Below are 22,962 nucleotides of genomic sequence, written 5' to 3'. Positions count from 1 at the left end.
ATTTTTTCCATTGATCTTTGGAGAGAGAGAGAGAGAGAGAGAGAGAGAAGAAGGGAGAGGGAGGGAGATTGGAGGGGGGCGGAGGAGGAGGGAGGAGAGACAGAAACATCAATGTGAGAGAGACACATCAACTGGTTGCCTCCAGCAGGGGCCAGGGATTGGAACTGCAACTGAGATAGAGGTACGTGCCCTTCACCAACAATCGAACTCGTGAGCCTTCAGTCCCCAGGCTGACGCTCTAACTGTGCAGCCAACCTGGCCAGGGCAGTTTTACTTTTGTTTTCTAACTGAATTAGTTACCCTGAGATTTCACATAAACATCCAGTCTGGCCATGGCCGCTGGCTGCGGATCCAAGAGCCACGCTCCTCTTCTTCCCTGGTAGAAGCCGGGTTCTGTTCGGGCTTCCGCTAGGAAAAGCTGGTCCATCCAGTGGAATAACCGTGACATCCCCCTGACCTTTGCAGGGACTGGCCTAGGGTGGCTCCTGGAGCAGTCAGAACTCTTAGACCGGGACTGGCTGCTTGAGCAGAAAACCGTTTGATCATATGCCAGAGCCAACTGACCACAAAGCTGATGCAGCTTAAGGCCCGGGCCCTCCCCTGCATGCCCCGAACGCTCTAGGTTAGGTAAGGAATGTTCTGGAAAACACCCTAAAAAGATGGAGGAGAAAAAACCTCCCAAGGTCCAGCACTTTGGTCCATGATTTCATTACTCATTCTAAGTAAAAGTTCACTTTCATACTTAATTTTCCATGTAATGAATTAGATAATCCGGATGTTTGAATCACAGATAAGAATTTTAAAGCAGCTATCATAACTATGCTCAAGGAGGTCAATGAAATATGCTCATGTTGAATGAACAAATAAGAAATCCCAGTGAAGAGGAAGAAGAGGAGAAGAAGAGGAAGAAGGAAGAAGGAAGAAGGAAGAAGGAAGAAGGAAAAAGGAAGAAGGAAGAAGAAGAAGAAGGAAGAAGAAGAAGGAAGAAGGAAGAAGGAAGAAGAAGGAAGAAGGAAGAAGGAAGAAGGAAGAAGAAGGAAGAAGGAAGAAGGAAGAAGGAAGAAGAAGAAGAAGAAGAACAACAACAACAGCAACAACAACAAGAATAAGAACTAAATGGAAATTCCAAAACTAAAAATTCAAATATTTGGAAGGAGGCTAGAAACGTGAGTGTCTGAAGTTCTACCTTGAAGGAGTAGGATTCATGGAGCTGAAATTTTTCAGACATAGCCAGGGATTCAAAGGGCACTGACAGCCAGGAAACCCGTGACACAGTTCTGTTCAGTGAAACAAAATGCAAAGAATGCCCTGCCTTGCACACTGCTGCCTCACAAAACATGGTGACGCTGGAGCTATGACAGCCACTCTGCCACCCCGCAGGAGCCGTGAGGCACCGGGGCTGAGCCAGAGCTCTGACACTCAGACGTGCTGGACAGAGCCCGCAACCCCGCCTCTGGAATGTCTGTTACGTGAGATGATAAACCTCTCTGACGTGGGTATTTGTTATAGGCAAAGTCCATCCTAACCAACACACAGCTTGTCTTGAACATGGAGAGAGACCTGGAAGCACTGGACCTGCCAGCCCTTTAGAGAGAGCTCGGTCCCCAGAGGCAACTGAGCTTGCAAGCCCGGCCCTACCACCTTTTGAGATGGATCACCAGCCCCTAGTCTACAAATCACGCCCCAACTCCTGCCCCCACCAACTCCACCACTGCAAGTCCACCGGGTTGCTCTGCCCTCTCTTCCATCTCTTACTGCAGCTGCGCAGCCATCCCGCCCATGGGCCAGCGGCCTCCTGAGGGCAGGAATCTGCCTCCTCATTCCCAACTCTCCCTCTGCCCTACCATCGAGCGAGCTGCTAGAATACAGGACGCCTCAGCGCATGTCTGCTGAATGAAAGAATACACACCCCCTGCATGAAGAACGTCAGCGTGCAGGGTGTCCCGTCCTCCAAGCTCAGCCAGGAGCTCTAAGCGGTTATGTGTGCTTCTCAGTCAGGACAATCCTTCCCACCATACTCAGTACAATGCTCCAAGGACCCCGCTGCCAGTCCTCAGCCGCTCACCTGGAGGACACCTGCACACTGTCAGCTCCGCCAGAGGCCAGGCCGCCTTGCCCTCCCCTGGCAGGGGGAGCATGGTGGAGTAAGACTCCCCAGCGGGTCTGGGAAGGGCTGCCCGTAACTACGAGCTCGAGGAAAGGGGAGAGATATCCCTAGTTTACAAAGAGAAAGATCAGGCAGCTTGAAGACTCACGAACCAATCACAGATCCCGATGGGAGGGGGCCCCTGGTTCGTCCCTGAAGGCTGTGACCCACGGATGAAAGGACACTCAGAGCACCTCAACTTGTAGACAAATCCAAGGCGCGTGATTCTGTTTGCAGCGACCCTGGGTCTGATGGATCTCGAAAATGCTTCCTGAACTGGCAGCCGACTTTCAGCTCCAGCTTTTGGGAGAGTCTCTCCCGGCACTGGCTCTAGGCTCCGGACTTGGCTGTTTTGTTTTGTCTCTTTGTTATGGTACAAAGCACAGAACATGGGATGGGAATGGTGACTGCACAGCAGTGAGGGGGTTAGGAGTGCAAAATCTATGCTTCTCCCGAACTTCTTGTCTTCTCAGACACTGTGACTATCAAACACGAACTCCCCATCCCTCCTCCCGTTCCCTGGCAACCACCTTCTACTTTCTGTCCCTATAATTTTGATGACTTTAGGGACCTCATATAAAAGGAGTCAGCTAGCAGTTGTCCTTTTGATTCTGGCTTATTTCACTCAGCATGATGTCCTCCAGGCTCCTCTGTGCTGTAGCCTGTCTGTTTCTTCCCTTTTCAAGGCTGAATAACGCTCCATCTCATGTGTCTACACACTATTATCCAGACACCCACCAGTGGGTTCTTGGGTTGCTCCCACCTTTAGGCTGTTGTGAGTGATGCTGCTGTGAGGCTGTGTGTGAGGACATCTGCTCAAGTCCCTGCGGACAGTTCTTGTGTGGACCTGGCCTTTGACTTGCTCTGAATCCGTGAAAACTGCACCTGGGGCCTGGAATTCTAGGCCAGTCTATTCCAATGGTGATGGTGGGAGTGGGGGGCGGGGGAGGACAACGGCCCCAGATGGGCTCGCACGTGGTGCATGAGAAATGTTCTGGAGTGGAGGGAGCAGAGCTAAGCCACCTGGGAGCTCAGGAGAAGACCCTGGCCCTCCTGATGGAGGGCGAATCAAGGACAATGTGGCAAGAAGCAGAGAAGAGTGGGACGGCCTCGGCCTCTCCCTCTCTGGGAGGAGACATACCACTGCCTGGAGGAGAGGAGCAGACAAGGGAGGCCTCTGTTCCCCAAAGGGCAGGCATGCCGCAGAGGTGGCCCCAGGGGCTCCAGAAAGGGCAGCCGGGCGCAGGGGCAGAGGTTATGAAAAGGGAGAGGATGCGGAGACTGGCGCTATTCAGAAACCCTCAGAGGGGCCCTAGGCGGGGGCAGGGGTCTGGATGCTCTAATTTGACAGCTGGCCCCCAGCTCAGCCAAGTCCTGAAACAGGAAGGCACAAAAGCCGAGGGTCAAAGTGCTGGTGGGTGTGAATGGTGCATCGTGGTCTCTGACCTTGGCCTTCTGAGCTATGCCGTCAGTGTTTCAGCGGGAGGTGGGCAGACTCCGGCAGGGAGCAAAGGCGGGGTCTGGACTCCTGTTTGTCCCTCTCACTGTCTGCCTGCTGTAAGCAACTTTCAACTGGTACATGATTTTTTTTTTTTTTTTTTTTTTTTGGTGCCAAAGTGTCTGGGTTCAGGTAGAAACAGTGACAGCCCAGGAAGCGTGCGTCTGTGAACTCAGAACTTCTGAAGTGTAAGAGTGACTTACGTGCATCCCTTCATTGGCTCTGGCCCAGGAGCTTCCCTGACCTGATATAGTTCAGAAAGAACTGTCCCCTTAAATCCAGAGAACTGGCCTTCTAGACTGTTCTGGGATCCCGAGTCTGTGAGGTCAGCCTGGACTTGGCCACAGTGACATTCCCCTGAGGCCAGATCCAGGTGCCACGGAGCCTGTCAGCTCAGCTTTCTACAACTGTTGACGCCAGAGCCAAAGATGGCCCCATGTCTCCACAGCCTGGTGACGCAGCGTCCCCCCAGCATCCCCTTCCCCCGGCACCTCCCCCCATGCCGGTGCCAGGAGACTGGGAGCTGTGAAAGGTGACCGCCAGCTCAGGGCAGAAGCCTCCACCCCACACCCTGGTACTGACCAGACTGACGACAGAGACCATCCACGCTGAGGTCCCACAGGAGAACAAAGGCGCCCGAAGAAATTTCTGGAGGCCATGTCAGCAGCTGGGAGGAGAAACCACAGGTTGCCGGTCACTCCTATGAGTTACAGCACAGCACGCACCTTTACTGCTCCGTCAAGTTAGTCCATTCAATCCTCATGAGCCCATGCAGGACACGAATACCATCATTATTGCCATTTTACAGAGGAGGAAATCACGCTCAGACGCTCAAGCAGCTTCCCAGGGTCACCCAGCTAGTAAGGGCAAAGCCAGGATGCAACCTGGTCTATGTGACTTGAAACCTCCTACTCCATCCACCTCCCTGTGCGGGAGTCTTGTCCTGCCCCTCACTCCCCGTGGTCACGGCTGGGCCCCTCCAGGCAGGAGCCAGTGCAGGAAAGAGAAAGAGCTTGAAAGTCAGCTGGACAATGACAGGCCGGCCCCTCTTTTTGATCCCCCACCACTTCCAGGGCGGTGCCTTAACTTCCCTCATCTGAGATGGCGGCTCTGGGAGGCCCCGGCACTCAGTGCAGATCCTCCAACAACCTGGGCTGGGGAGGGGCGGCAGGTCACCCACTTGACTCAAACTCCCTGGGATCCTTACGTGAAGGCTCCTGGACTCTGAGGGTTGAAGGGACCAAAATTCTGCTACCCTGAAGCTGCCCTTTCTGGGCAAAAGACTCAGAAAGAACCTCTGACCCCCCTTCCCTTTCCTGCCCAAGAGACTCAGACAGAGAAAGCTGCTCCAGGAAGGAGACCTTAGGACAGGGGTCCTCAAACTGCGGCCCGCGGGCCACGTGCGGCCCGCCGAAAACATTTATCTGGCCCGCCGGGTGTTTTTGCCGCTGCTGCCTGTTGCTTAGCAGCTGACTAGTTTTTTCTAAACTATAGTCCGGCCCTCCAACCGTCTGAGAGACAGTGAACTGGCCCCGTTTAAAAAGTTTGAGGGCCCCTGCCTTAGGATGTCACCTCAGCCTGAAGTGAATGACGTGTGGTGAACAAGAGGCCCAGCAGGGCCTGCAAGCTACACACTGTCTATGAACCACGGTCTCTGGGTGGTCCAGCAAGAGCTGTCCTGCCAGGTGCGATCTGCTCTTCCTCGACTACCTGTGAGTCAGCCATTCTCACTTCTGGAATCTAATTCCCATTCCCTCTTGTCTCCTTTGCCCAAAAATGTCTTCTATACCCAATGCCGCCTCACTGTCTTTGGAATGCCATGCCTATGTGAATTCCATGCCAGACACATGCATTAAACTTTGTCTTTCTCTGTTAACCTGTCTCTGTTCATTTATTAGCCCAGCCAGAAGAACTTGGAAGGTAGGAGGAAAAGTATTAATATTTTTTAGCCCCGCAGGCTCACAGTTGGGCATCTGGGCTGAGTGGCATGGACAGCACCCTCCCGACAGTGCCATCTGGCCTGAGGACACACAGAGCCAGCCATGCTGCCCATGCACCGTCCTCCCGAGGGCTGAGAAAAGGACGCTATGGTGGGCTCCCTGGGCACAGCCCCTTTCAGGACAAGGTCCCACCCCCAGGGCTCAGTGTCGTTGCTGCCTGAGGGCCCTGAGCCAGTCCCTCTGGACATTAACCTTGGCTAAAGGGAGTGCCTCACCCAAGGTCACACCCCTCTCCAAGTGCAGCCTTTGTCTGCTAACTGGCCTAGGCTGGGGTCCAAAGGCCTATGCCCCTTGCCTCCATTGGGACAACTCTAAAGGTCCCCCCAGTCCCAGAAGCCCTTGCAGGACTGGCTGTGACCTCTCTTGCATTTGCTTTGACTCCGCCCAGGCCTTCTCTTCTCTCCCTTCCAGGGTAGCTGCTGAGAGTGACGCACACCCCCACCCTCTTCCCAGAAATATGCTGGGAAATCACGTCTCAGAGCCAGCTTCCTGGGATCTGACCTAAGAAACCAGAACTCTGCCTCCTCCTCCTCTCATAATTTCTCATAACTTCTTTTTTCATAGCTGGACATCTGATTGTTTCCCAACAAGAATATAAATTCAGAGCAATGATACCTGCTTTTGTCCACGTCCCCAGCAAGGCTCACTTGGCAGGTATACGTTAGGGCTCTAGTAACGAGTTCACGTAATTCATGAGCACCAAGGCCAAAGTCTATTCACCCAGTGACCACTGCATACCCACCTGAAGCCCCTGGGAGGGATCCGGGGGTGGCAGCAGGACCTTGTCCCATGGGACCTGAGGCTATCCTTTCCAAATAAACAGTTGAATGAGCAGGTTGGGGAGGTCTGCCCTGCTCACCCACACGACTGAGTCAGCTGCAGGTGTGCCCAGGAGCCTTGGGCAGCGCCAAGACCCTGCTCACCCAGCTGCCTTTGATAGGATGGAGTGGGGTTGAGGGTGTCACTTAACCCTTCTTAGTCCAATCAGACTCTCCTTCCTGAGAATATACTTGGCCATGGAGTCTGCAGAGTAGAGAAAAGCCAAGATCTTTCCTAGGATCCCAAACCTTCTCCATCCTCGTTCCTGCTCCTCCTGACACCACCACAAATGACCCCTGCACCTTTCTAAGACTCTCCTCAGCAGCTTCAGGGAGCCCCAGGGATTTCTGCCTCTTGCAGTCAGAGTCCCCATAATAGGAAGGCTCAGACGTATGCTGAGCACAGGGCCACGTTCTGGGCAGGCACCCGTGACACCAGTCCCCAAACCCCTCCATCCCTAGAGCTCAGTACAGCAGGTCCTTGGCCGATGTCTATGAATGAATGGATGGTGCTACTGTGGGGAAGTTGCAAGAAAGCCCAAACCTCAGAAGTGAAACGGCAGGGTCCCCGTGAAGGCCTGCAGTGTGACCACATGACAGCCACATGGCCACTTGTCTCCTTCCTGAAGATGGAGAACTGGAGCCTCTTGCTAACACTCCTTCCAGAAGGTGCCAGGCCCTGGCAGAGCCATGGGGGACCATCCAAACAAGGCAGGTCACAGGACTTCATTTAACCTCCACCTGGGACTCTCAGCCCCTGTTCACAGACTACAAAACTGAGGCCTCAGCTGACACTAGCTAACCTGCCCAAGGTCACACAGCAGGAAGCGGCAGAGGAGGCACTGCAGCAGTCTGTCTGGCCTCAGGGCTGGCACCTCTGCTCTATGGCTCCCCTGGGGTGACAGAGGTGGGAGAAGAGACTGGGCAGGGGTAGCTCACTCCTCCCAGGCCTTACGGACAGGGAAGGCCGTCTACACCGTGCCAGGGTCACACAAGGACCCTCTGTGGGCGACGTCTCAGACGGGCCCTTTGTGCCTCCCAATGCCCGATTGTGTGTTTTGTCATATACTGTGGACGGAGCACACAGACACTGCACTGACTGGGAGCAGAGAAGAATGGCCACACTGTTCCCTGTCACTGGCCCACCATTCCCACTGGGCCTGGGGGAGGGACAAGGGCAACAGCCACACACAATAGCCCCAGGCACCAAGGGTGCCTCTTCCCTCGGGGGCAAGGAGGGGCACTGGGAGGAGATAGCTGGAGGGCTCTTTCTGGAAGGCAGCCAGGCAGCAAGGCGACTTCCTTGACCAATCACCCTGCATGCTGCTCTCAGGTACAGCTGGGATCCAGGCTCCAACGCGCAGGAATGAGACCAGGTGGAACTTCTGACCTGCCCTCCCGGACAGGGACGGTTCTGTCCTGGGTAGGTGCCAAGGCTGGCCGCGTTCAGATCTCAGCAGCTGGTGCTGAGCTGTCCCTGCTGGCCCTCACCTTCTTCCTCAGGCCCAGGGGCAACCAGCAGGGCAGAAAGGGGCAGGCGCAGCTGCTCTGGGCTTCCCCAGCTGACTACAACCCACAGAAGAGGCAGACGCTCAACACCTGAGCAGCCCCAGCTTGAAATTCACGGGGCCCCCACATTTGCAGGGTGCTCCAGGCCGTGGCAGGCCCTGAGCCAGGCCCTGAGACTTGGAGTAGAGATGAGCTGGGACGCGGGAGGCACCTGTGGAGTAGCAGGGACAGGACCACAGAGAGGACTTCGGGGTCACAGACAGCACCCTGCGAGGCACATGCTCTGGGCGACAGACTGCAGGCCGGTCCCAGCATCTTCCCAATGATGCCATCACAGACCTTCCTCCTCTTGCCTCAGCTGGAACAAACCCAGAAGTGGCCCAGACCAGAGGAGGAAAAGGCATGCTCCCGCCCTTTCCCCTCCCACCCTCCTTCCCCCCCCGCCCCTTCGCCGTGGCTATGCCAGGCTGCAGGCCGGAATGCTCCCGCCACCTGGTGGCAGGCCTGGGTCCTCACCTGGAACAGCCACCGGAGCAGGGGCACAGGGCAGCCGGGCTGGTGCAGGTAGAGGTTGCTCAGGAGGCCACTGCGCAGGAAGGAGAGTTGCTGGGCCAGCGGGGAGCTGCGGGGCAGAGGAGCAGAGCCAGGTTAGGGGGCTCCGGCCGGCGGCCTGGCAGCCTTCCTTCACACCCGTCTCAGTAAAACGGGGTGGGGGATTCCAGAGTTTCAGCCTCACCAGGGTGCTAGAATCATGTCAGTCATCGCTTTGGACAAACACGTTTGTAGAGCCCAGGATGCAAGCAGCTGGGAGGGCAAAACTGCTCTCATCAGAATCACTTGCTCCCCGTGAGCACATCTCACAGTGCTTTAAACACGCTGTCCTTCCCACTGGACAGAGTGGGACTGAGGGGTTCACAAGGTTGACGGGGATCCGAGGCAGCTCAGGGGAGAATCGGGAGTCACAGCCGCAGCCTAGAGCTCCACCGTTGGGGGCAGAGTTACCACAGGGCCCACATGGGCCAGCGTCCGGACTCCGATTACACGGCGCTTTTCTGCCTGGGCTGTTTTTCCGAAACAAAGGGGACACCTGAGAAGATGGGGAAATAATAGAAAGGGGCTGGAGGCAGGGAAATTCTGGGAAGCAAATCACAAACAAGGGTGCCGCCGAGGACTCCAGAAACCATGTAAGCAGCAGCAACCCAAGTCCAGGGGTCTGGCACCCAGGCACCACCTGCCTGTGGCCCGAACCAGAGCCCCACTCAGGACAGCGTCCTAACAGGAGCCTTCAAATCCCACTGCCACATGGAGAGAAGCCCGAGCCCACCGGCCTGCTGGCCACCCTGTGACGCTCCAGGTGGCTCTAGGGCAGGGGTCCTCAAACTATGGCGCGCGGGCCACATGCAAATACAAATATTGTATTTGTTCCCGTTTTGTTTTTTCACTTCAAAATAAGATATGTACAGTGTGCATAGGAATTTGTTCATAGTTTTTTTTTAAACTATAGTCCGGCCCTCCAACGGTCTGAGGGACAGTGAACTGGCCCTGTTTAAAAAGTTTGAGGACCCCTGCTCTAGGGCCTTGGAGAAGGAGCTCCGGAAGCCACTTTGTAGGGTTGCTGGCTTCATCCCTGGGGGGCTGGAGTGGGGGAGCCTGTCCTGCCGCTGCATTGGTGAGCACCCTTTTCTCTCGGGACAGTCCTAAAGGCAGTTAATATGGATTCCAGGAGATGGGAATGTAACTTCCCGTTTGTTCTTGCTTTGATGGCCAGGCCCACGCCAAGATTTTGGACAGCATTTAAAATCCTGACTCCAGATAGAGTCCTCGGCCAGCCCACCCTCTCCTTTTTACAAAGGACATATTTTATTCTGTGAGGCATGGAATGCTCCACAACAAAAGTTCTCCTCCAAGCCAAGATGCTGTCTCCTTGAGTATGTCCAGGCAATTTACAAATTGTTTATATTTTCCAAGTCATTTAAGTTCAGAGGAGAAAGCAGCTTTCCCCCTGTGTTTGTGAAGCTGACGGCTCTAAAATAGACCTTTATTTGTTCGTGAAACATGTGTGTGCCCCGGGGCTGCTGGTGCACCGCTCGGCTCCATGCGCTTGGTCACATGGACACTTTCATGGACTGACCCCATGATGCCCGCGTGGTTCAAGCACAGAACCCCGGATGCAGACAATACCCAGGCAAACGATGTCTGGAGGACCTCACAGACCAGCAGGACTTGATCAGGGGCCACGTGGCAAGGAGGCTGGTGCTCCAGGGACTCTTAGGAGACTGTGTCATTCTGTTGGGGCAGTGGTCGGCAAACTGTGGCTTGGCAAACCACGGCTTGTGAGCCACATGTGGCTCTTTGGCCCCTTGAGTGTGGCTCTTCCACAAAATACCGGTTCTTCCACAAAAAAACCGACTTCTGAGCATTGGCCACAACGTTTCAATCGCACCGTATGCACGCGCCCGCACATGGTATTTTGTGGAAGAGCCACGCTCAAGAGGCCAAAGAGCCGCATGTAGCTCGCGAGCCGTGGTTTGCCGACCATGGTGTTGGGGGGACTGACTGTACAAGCCCCCGTTGGCTCAATCAATGCATTTCCAACCGCTGCTCCAAGTGAGTGACACCCCTCAGGTGGCAACGTCTCACTTCTGCCTCGCCCGCTTTGCAGCGCAGCTGCTGCCACAGGAATGATCAGGCTGCCTCTGGGCTCACGGCTGCCGGGTTAGGGTTAGTCTGTAAGACCAGCAAGAGATGGCAGAAAAAGTGGCCCAGGGCGCCCGGAGCGAGTGGCTTTAGGAACGCTGTGCCCAGGGCTAGGCCACAAGTGCTGCTTCACCCCACGAATTCACGGGCTGCCCCTGCAGCAGAAGGGACAGGTGAGACATGAGTGACCTCCAGCTTAGTGGAAGGGCAGGAGGGCCTCACTGCACAGGGCCCTGATGGGAGCAGGAGAGCCTGCAGCAGTACCTGGGAGGAAAGGGGAGGGGCAGGGGGGTGTGCTGAGCACTCAAACATGTGGGTCACAGACTCAGTGGTTGTTAGATTTACCAAAACCCTTGCCACGTCTACAAATCAAGAACTCGGACGCGGGGTGGCTAAGCCAACGCGACAGTCAGCAGTTATGCTGACAATGAGCCGGGAGGAGGGAGCCTTGGTCACAGCAGATGCCGCACGGCCTGGCTGAACACAAAGCCACACTGTCCACCCTGGGGTCCCAGTAGGGAGGTTCTCGCCAGGACAAGGAGCAGCCAGTCAGAAAACTGCTGATCCCCTACCCCGTGGCGAGGACGGAGGGCCCGGGAGCTGAGGGAAGGAGAGGGGAATCAGCCCCAAAGGAGAACTGCACAAAACAAGGGGACAGCACCAAAGGGCCGGCGTGGACCCACGCGGGTGCTGGGCAGAGCTCCGGCCTCTGCGTGGACGTCCATGCCTGGTAGCGCCTTGCCAACAGTCCTCCAGCCTTCCCTCCCCCCACCTCCCGGCAGCAGTCCCAGAGGGCAGTCTCTCCGCGCCTCGGGAGTCCCACGCTGGTGGAGGCATAAACACAGTGTAGCTATTTATACAGTATCAGTTTCTGTGCCCTTGCCAAGTTACTCAAATGAAAGTTTAACGGCCTCCTCGGAGAACAGAAAGGAATAGTGCTCAGAGCCTTCATCCCTGCTGCTCTTCTCTTTCTGGCTTTCCCTCTGTCAAAGCTGAGCAGCATCACCAGGTCAGAGGAGGGACCCCAGCGACAGCCCTGCCTGTGGGCGCTGTATTTTCAGGGACAGTCGCAGCCCGTGGGTGGCTCAGTCCTGCCCACTCTCTAACCACTGGGTTTATTTCACAGGCTTCACCCCCCCCCCCCCCCCCGCATGCCGGGAAGAGGAGGGCCTGGCAAAGCGCGGGCTGGCCTCAGAGATCCGGTGCCCACGCAGCAGAGCCCTCGCAGCTCGGACCCGCCCACGTTCTCCTGTTAAAGTATTCACGGAGCGAAGCCCTGGCCTGTGCACCAGGCGCCCCACCTGCAGGACACCCCCACGCACACTGAGGGGCCAGGGGAGCACCCTGAATAATTCAGCGGGCAGCCCCCACCTTCCCTGGAGCTGCCTCCTGGCCGGGAGTGGGCACGTCCTAAAGCGTCCACTCAGGGCGTCGGATTTCCTGTTGAACTGCTGTCCAGGGAGGAGGAAAAAGTTCAGCCTGGCACCAGCTCTGCCATGAAGGCCTGCGCCCTTGGTCCCAGGGAACTGCACCGAGGCCACACATCCAGCGGGTGATGAGCAGAGGGACGGCCGGGCCGCCTCCGGTGCCACAGCTGCGGGCTCGGACCCCTGTGCAGGCCCAGTCCCGGGACACGCCGGCTGCGGCGCTCGGCTACCCATTTGCTCTGCCGTCTGAGACCAACAGCTTGCTTCCTCGGTGCCAAGGTTTCCCATGGTGAACAGTGGGGAGAAAGATAATCCTCTTCACAGACGGGCAAGAAGCAACTCTATTTCAGGAAGTGATTTTTATGGAGGCATTCACTTTTTCTCCCCTCAATGATAAAAATGTTCACTACAGAAAGTCTGGAAAACACAGGAGTATAAGGAGGACAGTTACAATGACCTGTAATCACAGTGTTAGCTGTCTGTACGGCAGGAAATGGAAACACTGCTTTTTTGAGATCAAGTGATCTTTTATTCTTCCTCCATTTTCGTGTTTCCGGCTGAACACAACGGGATAATTATTAAAGGACCAGTATTCCCCACTCTTGTGTCTGAACTTGAAGTCCTTGGCAGAAACAGGAACTAAAAGATGGCCCCGAGGCTAAATGGTGACCTTCAGGAAGCAGCGCTTACCCATGCGGAGCAGGGCCCGGACCAGAACGCCCTCACTTTGGGATTTGCCGGCTGGCAAGGCCGCACTGTCGTTAGCTCGCCTCAGGCAGGAGGGCCTGCATTCCTCCCTCCAAGGGAGCCGGCCAGCCACCTGGCCCCATTTGGCAGGGCTGCTCAGATCCAGGTCACTGCTCCATGGGCCAGCTCATCTGTCCAATACTTCCTGCGGGCCGTTGAGCCCGGGGCAGACGTCCTGCTGTTGGCACAAACCGTGAGGCTGTTCAGGAAGCTGCCTTCCTCTCCTGTGTCCTCCCCACCCCACTCCTGCCCGGCCTGTTTGCTATCCCCTCCTTTCTCCAGCTCTACTACCTTTCCTCTTCTCCCTTCATTCCTTTCCCCCCTTTTCATCATCTCTTTATTAGATACATTTTTAATTTGGTAAAGTGAACCTTCATCAATATTCATATGCTCAGGCCAAACCACCTCACATCACAGCCAGGGGTATACTCCAGACCTCCAGACAGACACTGTGTGTGTAAGCACATTCTCCACACGCTGTTATGACAGGGAAGGAGAACACAGCCTGCACGCCACGCAACGAGGACGGCACCAGTGCAGTGCAGCCTCCTTCCCGAGCAGCGCTCGCTGTCTGCCGCGTGCAGTGTCTGCGTCCTGATGTGAACAACATGTAGAAGACATCTATAAGACAATCAAGGAAAGCTCAACATTGACTGATAATAGGAAGCTACCGTGTTTCTTAGGTGCAATAATGGCATTGATGTAATGTCTAAAGATAGAATCCTGCTTTTAGAGACACAAATTGAAGTACATACGGAGTAAATTATGTGTGTCTGGGATTTGCCTAAAGACAACCCGAGGGGACAATGCTAGTTAGGGGGCAGGAGTAGAAATGGAACAAGACGGGCTTTGAGCTGATAATTGTTGAAGTTGATGCCGGCACATGAGGCATATTATACTGCTCTCTTTACTGTTAGGTATGTTTGAAACTTTCCATGCGACTCAGTTTTAAAAGAAACACATCAAAATGTTATCTATTATTAAAAAAAGTAGATTTAGAATTAATGAAACAGACACGAGGAAGCCCCAAACAGCTGGAAAAGAGAACAAGATTCCTGGGTTCAAGTCCTAATGTGGCCGAAGGGGCCACAGAGGCAGCCTGACCTTGTGAACTGGTGGGCCAGCTGCCTCCGTGCCAGCTCCTGGCGGCCTGCACTGCACGCAGGGATGCTGCGCACTGAGTCCTGCGGCTCTTTTTCTTCCGTGTATGAACTCACAACTGCAAGTGTTGCATGTTACTGTCATGAAGTTTTTTTTTAAGCCTTAAAAAGCAACATAGTCAGTGCTTATGTGATAACGATCATGAACTTCCTTCCCAGGGAAGAGGAACAAGCTGTCCTGACATTACACACAGTGTGCTCGGCCCGGACACACTCCCAGCGTCAGAGCACACAGACTGACGCAGGGCCCCAGGGAGTGGCTGGCAGTGCGGCGCATGCTCTGGAAACTGCTAGCTGGCCCAGAAAGCGGCTCCAGTGTTGTTGGAGACATAACTCCGAAGGCATGTAGGATGACTGTGATTAAAGTCGTCTGATGAAGCTCAGGTGTGAAGGAAAAGGCAATATGAGTACATAAATACACAGGCTAATATTTACTGAAATGTAAGATTTTAAAAAAATTAAATATTGTTAGACACTGTGGCTATTTCGTCTACATCTCTAAAAGTCGACACATCCAAATGGGCCAAAACACAGCTTTGGATTTCCTCCTTTGGGGTGGTCCTCATCAGGGGGCTCCATGGGGAGGGGCCTGGTCATGCCGCACAGACACTTACCTGAGGAACTGTCTTTCCAGGTGGTTACGGGGCTCCAGGTGTGAACAGTCTAGGTTGCAAGGCAGGGGGTGATGCCTGGGTAGAAAGACGGCCTCTCCTGGATGGACTGAGGGGATGACCTGCAGGGACATGGAGAACCTCTCCACCAGCATCCTGGCAAAGCAAGGGAGAGAGAGCCGGTCAGCAGGCACACCTGGTCTGCAGCTGGGGCCTGGGGAACTGGGGCGGGTAGGGGGGGGTGGGGGGGGGAGGGTAAACTGAACCAGGGGGACAGCGCCACCTGCTGATGGAGAACCCCTGAGATGTAGACTAAGGCAGCAGTCGCCAACCTTTTGGACCTCGCGGACCACTGGTTGGCGACCGCTGGACTAAGGGGCCCTCTCCTTTCACTCTGTCATACACCTGACCCCTCCGTGAGCCTCAGTCCAGGAGCTAGGGGCTATGGTGACAACCCCAGAGTGCCCACCATGTGCAGTGCTAGGTGCTGGAGGATGGATCAGTGCCCTTGCACTTCCCAGTGCCCTCCAGCAGGTGGACAGGCCAGAGCCCAGACCTGGGTCAGCCAGGGTCAGGGAGGGCATTCTCGCCATGAAGGACCCCAGGCTCTTCCTCAGGGCAGCGGTCCTCAAGCTCCATGATCAGGAGGACTCCCCGGGAAGCTGATAAAATGCAGATGCCCAGGCCCCACCTTCCCTGTGAGTCTGACTGAGTAGATCAGAGAGTAGGGAGAAGAAGGGGGGATACAATCCAACTATGTGGGGAGGGTACACACTGTCAGTACCGTCACTGCATGAAGAGGGAATGGGGAAAGGGAGGCAGTGGAATGATTCCTGGGAATGAGGTGGCTGCACCACAATGCAGGTGGAAGAGCAAGCTGCAGAACGGGAAGTGTGTGTGTGCACGTGTGTGCATGTGTAGGTATACACACACTCATGAATGCACACAGCACCCCCCCACACTCCAATATCTGGCACATGCAACTATGAGCTAGGGTCAGCCCTGGGCAGCAGGATTTGGGGAAAAGAAGGCATTTCCTGTTTACTTCATACAACAGTTAACAGCAACAAATTAAAGCAGCTACGGTACTGCATGCCCTCCCTCACCAGAGGACTACCCCTACCCAGGATCCCAGCTGGGCTGAGACTGTGAACTCGGAGAGGGTAGCACTTGGGGTCCCATTAGGATGTGGTATGTAGCAGCGGGCACTGGAGGTGGAGAGCGAGGTGGTTGCCCGCTGCTGGCCAGGTGAACTCTCTCACTTCATGCCAAGTGCCCCACTGTCAGGGGATGACCAGAATTGCAGGTTGCCCTGAGGGTGAAGCAGCACAAAGGGTTGACCTTACGCTAGGAGATTCTGACCCTGTGGCCTCTGGAAGCAGGCTGGGAACACCGCCACACAGATGGTAAAACAATTTTCTGTTTTACTCATTTCTTTGCCATTTGAGATTAATTTCTTCGCTGTTTGAATATCCGAAGTTGCTTTTGTAATTTAAAAATGTACAAATTATTCAAAGTCTGCAAGAAGTAGGCTTACCTACAAAAAGGTCTTACCCTGTCCCCAAACCACTGTTCAAAGGGATTTCTGTGATATTAACTATAACGTCTGCCTGTCATTCAGGGTTCCGAGATGACCCTCACACATCTAATCGAGGGCTTCCTGTGCAGCCCAGAACTGAGGATAAAGGATGCTGTTGTGGTTTAAATGTCCTCCCTCCCCCACCCCAGCACACACACAAGGTCTTTCAACTTGAAGAAATAGAGAATGTGGATGTTGTCCATTCAAACACTAGCCAGTCCTTTGCGTGCGAGCAGATGATCTGCTCAGGATGCTCAGGGTCCCTTCTGAGGGCAACTGTGGTTATATGAGTCACAGGCGACTTGTCTGCCAGACGAGACTGGGCCCCCGCCTCAGCTCACCCCACCAGACCTACGCTCCTCCATGCGCCATACCCGACTCAGGGAGGGAAGAGGCTGCTGGCTTTGTGTATCAGGGAGTCATTTTCTTTGAGGCAAAGAGTTGAATTGTCCCATCAACATGATCCCACATCAAAACCACCACCTCAAAGTGGCTATTGTCAACGGGCTTTCTCAAAGTCCAGCTTGAAAATGTCACGTGCCCAGAAAAGTATCAGCGATTTCCAAGCCTGAAACCCCTCCTGTCTTAAACCGGTTGCCCAGATAACTCCCTTCCTGCTAGGATTTAAAAATATCCAAGCGTGGCTTCTGTAATCCTGAGTGCACGTGGCAGGAAGGCAGAGCTAGAGTAATTATTCCTGCTGCAGAGATATTTAAAAGGCTCAATTTCAAGGCTATCTGTCCAGCGAGTGGGGAACTGGAAACCAAATCCAGAGGCCCCAACATAGAGGAGCAATGCTCTCATCACCTGTGCCGCCATCAAGGCCTCCACCCCCAACGTTCCACCGTTTCCACGCTCAGCACACGTGCCCGCACAGCCTCTCCCCTCAGGGTCCATGGGCAGCGCGTGAGCAGTGCTCAGCCCATCTGGCACTTGGCTCTGCAGTGAGGACTGGCACCGGGCAGGGGGTGCCGCCTGCCCAGTTCCGTAGTGAGACTTGAAGGCAGCACAGCCACTCACATGTTGTCTGCAGGGCCTTCAGCCACACAAGAGCTGAGTCTTTAAACAGACTGCATGGCCCGCAGAGCCTGAGATATTTACCGTTTACAAACTTCCCAGTAAGTGTGCTGAGCTCTGATCTAGTCCTGAGGCGACTGGTTACCAAGAAAATTGCAGAAAAAAGCAAACAGTCCACCAAGGTGTCGTTCATAATAATCTCTGGTCAACAATCATATTTGGGGTCACAAACATGGAGGCCCTGAGGAAGTCCGTGTGCTTTCACTCAACATCCTCAGCAAGTGGGTGCCGAACGCAACTCAGCCTATCACTGCAAACCACCACCGGATAACAGCACTCAGACCTAGGAAAGAGCAAAGCCTGCTCTGGCCGGTGTGGCTCCATGGTTAGAGTGCTGGCCTGTGCACCAGTCAGGAACCTGTACCTGGGTTGCAGGTTCGATCCATAGGCCCGGTTGGGGTGCCTCAGCCACCTCATTCCCAGGAATCATCCCACTGCCTGCCTTTCCCCATTCCCTCTTCATGCAGTGATGGTACTGACAGTGTGTACCCTCCCGACATAGTTGGATTGTATCCCCCCTTCAATGTGTCTTTCTTTTCCCCTACCTTCCCCACTCTCTTAAAAATCCGTGGAAAAAATATCCTCAGGTGAGGACTGACAAAAAAGAAAAGGCAAAGCTTGGACAGCCACAGTCAGGGCGTGTTGACCAACTTGTGCTGTCACATGGCTGAAGTGGCTCCCCTCGGGCAGCGGGAGGGAGGGAGGGAGGGAGGGAGGGAGAGAAAGACAGATAGATCTATCCTGACTGCCCTCCCCCCTTCAGCCACTGCCCATTTTTCTCTTGGTTCTGCTCCTGTTCTCCTAGGAACCTATTCCAGTCAGGTTTGCCCAAAGCCACCCACCAGAGTTGTTCTTGTCAAGATCAGCGTGGCCTCTATGTTGGGCCTTGGGCCCCTGTCTCTTCTCTCTATATACTGGCTCCCAAGTCATCTCACCCAGTTTTATGGCTTTAAATGTCATTTGTATATAGAAACTCCCAAATTTGCCTTTCCAGACATGGCATTCTAGCCGCCTCCTTGATCCTGCCTCTGGATCCCCCAAATGAACTCTCCATCCCACCCCACCCCACCCTATAACCCCTAGTCTTACCCCAGACAACTCCCTTCTGCTCGCTCAGGCCAAACCCTTCTGGCCCCTTTGATTAATACCCCCCCTCCCCCCGTCTCCCCTTGACACCACTCACCTCTTCCAGGGCTCTGCATAAAAGTCATCTGCTGGGGGGGGGGGGGCGTGCTTTCCTGACCCCTCATCCCAAACCTCCCAACCCTCCCAATGCTCCTCCCCAGTTTATCCTTTCTCATTAGCGCTTGTCACATGGCTTCACCCAGCTGGTTCACTGTCTCCCTGTCCTAAAAGCAAGTGATATGAGGGCAGAGATGTCTGCCTGGCTTCGTTCCCACAGCATCCCGAGTCTGTTACAGAGCCTGGCGCCGGTCAGGTGCGCGGTTTATTTTTTATGTTGGATGGATGAATGCATGGAAGGATGGACAGACACATGATGAACACATAGCAGGTACCCTGAAGGTGGGTTCAGCTGTGGTCCTTGGGCATCTCTGAGACTGGCACAGATGAGTCCCTGGCATGACAGCATGGAGAGAAGCCATCTTCTCTTCCCAGTGGGGACCGGGGACAGTGTCATGTGGCTGCATGCTCCCCTTCAAAGGCAGTTCCCATTCAGGCTGCAGTTTTGTGTAGTTATTGTTCCAAGAATAGGCTCCATACATGTGGGCAGACAAGTGGGGCCGAGCAGGCCATGTTTTGGATCTGTGTCCTCAAAGGCCCACATTAGACCCTGACACACAGCTGGTGAATAAATATTTCTCAATGAATGTGGTTTAAGGGAAGGAGGCAACCTGAGAACTCATAGCCTGAGATCTCAACCTGAGATCACTGGCTGAAAGTTCAAAATCCAGTGTGGCGGACTAAGTCCTTTGCGTGAAGAGGTGGGTGAAGGGGTCCTTCCCCCCATATCCTCCCCACCTCTGCCTGCTCCCCCTCATACCCTCCCCAGTGCCCCCCTGTGCCCCTGGGTGCCCACCGCCACCTGTGCTCGGGTGTGAGCGGCACGGCCTCCTCATGGAGATCCAAGGAGTCATGATCAGCGGGGTGTTGCAGGAGCAGCTCCCCCCGCTCCTGCGCCAGGGCCTGTTCCCTGCAGGGAGATGAGAGCCAACAGCTCAGTGCTGCTCCTGAGGGTCATCCAGCCGTCACTGGGCTGCAGGGACCCCTAGAAGGAGGGGCCGGGCAGCCGAAATGCCTGACTCAAAAACTTCTATCTTGGTGATATAAGGACACATATGTAATAACTTAATCAATAAAAAAATTAAAAACAAAACACTTTTATCTTGATGCTCTCCCTCCAGGGAGCATGTGCCATCTGCTTTCCCCTCTCCTTCCCCCACAGGCATGTACCCCCTAATCTCTAAGGGACCTCATGCGACTTGCAACCAGGGGAGCAGTGGGCAGCTCTTCCCGGGCTCACCCCCTGGAACTGCCTCCAAGGCCCCCTCTTCTCTGACTTCCCAGTGAGCCCGGCAGCCCAGGCTAGGCTCCCCTGTGGCTTCTTCTATGCCCTTCTTTGTTTCACTCTCCTAAGTATATTTTTGCTGCAGTCAATGCATTCTTGCTTGCTTTTCTGCAAAAAAAAAAAACACCAAAAAAAACCCAACCCCCAAACAAAAAACAACAAAAACACACCATAACCCCCCAAAACTTCTCTCTTTATGGGGGGCGGAGCTGCGTTGCACTGACTGAATCGTCCCTGATGTGCAGAGAGGAGCAGACAGGCCTGAAAGGAGATGATTTCTGCGCTGGCCTGTGTGGCTTAGTTAGCCGGAGCACTGTCCCATAGACTGAAGTGTCACAGGTTTGATTCCCATTCTGGGCACATACTCAGGTTGTGGGTTCAATCGCCAGTCAAGGGGTATGCAGGAAACAGTCGGGCAACCTTCCTCTCTCTCTAAAATCAATAAAAGCATGTCCTCCAGTGACGGTTAAAAACAATTATAAAAGAAGACGTGTGGCACTACCCACTTAAAGTATGCTTTTACTTATTTTTATTTTTTATTTTTAATATATTTTTATTGATTTCAGAGAGGAAGGAAGAGGGAGACAGAATCATTGATGGGCTGCCTCCTGCAAGCCCCCCAATGGAGATCAAGCCCACAACCCAGGCATGTGCCCTGACCAGGAATGGAACCTCGACCTCCTGGTTCCTAGGCTGATGCTCAACCACGGAGCCATGCCAGCTGGGTTAAAGTGTGCTCTTATTAGTGGACCTTATTTTGGCATCTGCTCACTTTTTAGCACACCACGCCTGTGCCCAGCCCTTTTGCTCCTGCTGGGGCCCAGCCACACTGGCCAGGAGAAGCCCCGTGCTCACAGCTGCCGCTTCGCCATCTCTCCACCTCAAAGGGCAGCCTCCAGATCCTGCTCAGCCCTTACTCCCCCACCCTGTGCCTCAGCCGCAGAGGCCTGGAGCCCACGTTTCTCCCACCGGCCCCTGAGCGCTTTATAGTCAAACCTCAATTCTCAAAGGTTCCCAACCAAGTTGTTCACAGAAAAAAATGTCTTGGTTGTTGACCCAAACTTCAGTTTTCAACCTAACAACCCTTTCAAGCTCATGCCTCAGTCTGACAAAAAGCATCTCTCAGGCCACAAACAAAGAAGAGAATGCTTTTGTTGCTGGCAAAATGGAGATTAGCACAGTTTTAAAACATAGAGGCCATCAAGGGTGTAAAAGTGCTCACAAAGAGAAACCAAGAGGGCGGCATAGGTAAACACCGGAGTTTGCTGCCTCGAACAACCACTTCAAAAATACAACTAAAAGACGGAACGGACATTATCCAGAACCACAGGAAGGCTGGCTGAGTGGAAATTCTACAACTAGAAGGAAAGAGAAAAGCATACCGAGACTCAGAGGAGGTGCAGTGCGGAAGTAAAATACTACTAAGGTGCGGAGGTGCATGCAGAGCGGGCTGGCGACTGAGGGCGCAGTTGTCTTTTTCAATTGGGAGGGAGTCTCAGGCTCTGAGCTCCAGTTCCCAGCGAGTCTCTAGGGACCCAGACCCAGACCCAGACTCATACGGGAGAAGCGGGACTGTCTGGCATTGGTCAGAACTCACAGGGCTTGTAGCGATTACCGGGACACTGAGAAGCAGAGCCTCTGAGGGCTGGACTGAGGGCAGCCATAACTGCTAGCCCCGCCCTGTTGATCCTGAGGGACCTGCCCCGCCCAAGCCCTGCAGGGAGGCTTCTGCTGGATAGCCTCAGGCAAAGGCTAGATTAGCTCCTCCCTAGAGATCCAGGAGCCAGGAAACCCAGAGGTAAGAGCGGGACCATCCAGTTTGCAGCTCCGTGGAACCATAAAGGACACACACAGAGGGCAGACTCAGTGAGCACCAAGCCTCACTGAAGCAAGTCTTGCCCCGGAGGGGTGTCTCCAGCACAGAAGTTCTCCCACTGCAGACACAGCTGATTCTCACAGCCAATTGGTCTGGAGGTCAATTCCTCCCAGTGATAACTACAACAATCAAGGCTTAACTACAACAAGACTGTGCACAAAGCCCACAAGGGGGTGCACCAAGAGTGTCCTCCTCAGATAATTGGGGAGGCTGAACCACTGGGCCCTAGAGGAAACTCAGCACAGAAAACCACTTTATCAACACAGGGAAGCATAAAAAATGTGGAGACAAAGAAAAAGGACACAAATGACAGAAATGGAGGAAAGCAAACTACTGGATATAGAGTTCAAAACCACACTTTTAAGGTTTTTCAAGAATTTTCTAGAAACTGCCGATAAACTTAATGAGATCTACAAGAAATCTAATGAGACCCTCGAGGTGGTGATAAAGGACCAACTAGAAATTAAGCATACACTGACTGAAATAAAGAATATTATACAGACTCCCAACAGCAGACCAGCGGAACGCAAGAATCAAGGCAATGATTTGAAATACGAAGAAGCAAAAATCACCCAACCGGAAAAGCAAAATGAAAAAAGAATCCAAAAATATGAAGATAGTGTAAGGAGCCTCTGGGACAGCTTCAAGCATATCAACATCCAAATTATAGGGGTGCCAGAAGAAGAGAGAGAGCAAGATATTGAAAACCTATTTGAAGAAATCATGACAGAAAACTTCCCCTACCTGGTGAAAGAAATAGACTTACAAGTCCAGGAAGCGCAGAGATCCCCAAACAAAAGGAATCCAAAGAGGACCACACCAAGACACATCATCATTAAAATGACAAGAGCAAAAGACAAAGAGAGAATCTTAAAAGCAGCAAGAGAAAGAAAGTCAGTTACCTACAAGGGAGTACCCATACGACTGTCAGCTGATTTCTCAACAGAAACCATGCAGGCCAGAAGGGAGTGGCAAGAAATATTCAAAGTGATGAATGCCAAGAACCTACAACCAAGATTACTTTATCCAGCAAAGCTATCATTCAGAATTGAAGGTCAGATAAAGAGCTTCACAGATAAGAAAAAGCTAAAGGAGTTCATCACCACCAAACCAGTATTATATGAAATGCTGAAAGGTATCCTTTAAGAAGAGGAAGAAGAAAAAGGTAAAGATACAAATTATAAACAACAAATACACATCTATCAACAAGTGAATCTGAAAATCAAGTGAATAATCTGATGAACAGAATGAACTAGTGATTATAATAGAATCATGGGCATAGAAAGGGAG

The 22,962-nt window shown here is 53.6% G+C and overlaps 1 protein-coding gene across 1 annotated transcript in view; it reads right to left on the bottom strand.

The window, feature by feature from the left end:
* The window catches only part of FAM178B (family with sequence similarity 178 member B), an 83,935-nt gene extending 64,518 nt beyond the window's left edge, over positions 1-19,417 (bottom strand). Inside the window, exons 1-4 of the mRNA XM_081100674.1 lie at positions 19,314-19,417; positions 14,617-14,769; positions 8,488-8,593; positions 4,227-4,311 (exon numbers count right to left, since the gene is read on the bottom strand). Coding sequence (XP_080956800.1) covers positions 4,227-4,311; positions 8,488-8,593; positions 14,617-14,768 — 343 coding nt within the window. The 5' untranslated portion in view covers position 14,769; positions 19,314-19,417. The remainder of the gene's footprint in view (positions 1-4,226; positions 4,312-8,487; positions 8,594-14,616; positions 14,770-19,313) is intronic.
* Positions 19,418-22,962: the final 3,545 nt, after the last annotated feature.

The sequence above is a fragment of the Myotis nattereri genome, assembly GCF_964212035.1.
Source record: "Myotis nattereri genome assembly, chromosome: 10".
Lineage (NCBI taxonomy): Eukaryota > Metazoa > Chordata > Mammalia > Chiroptera > Vespertilionidae > Myotis > Myotis nattereri.
The sequence above is the reverse complement of the archived record's forward strand: the minus strand, read 5'-3'. Positions and strand labels throughout refer to the sequence as shown.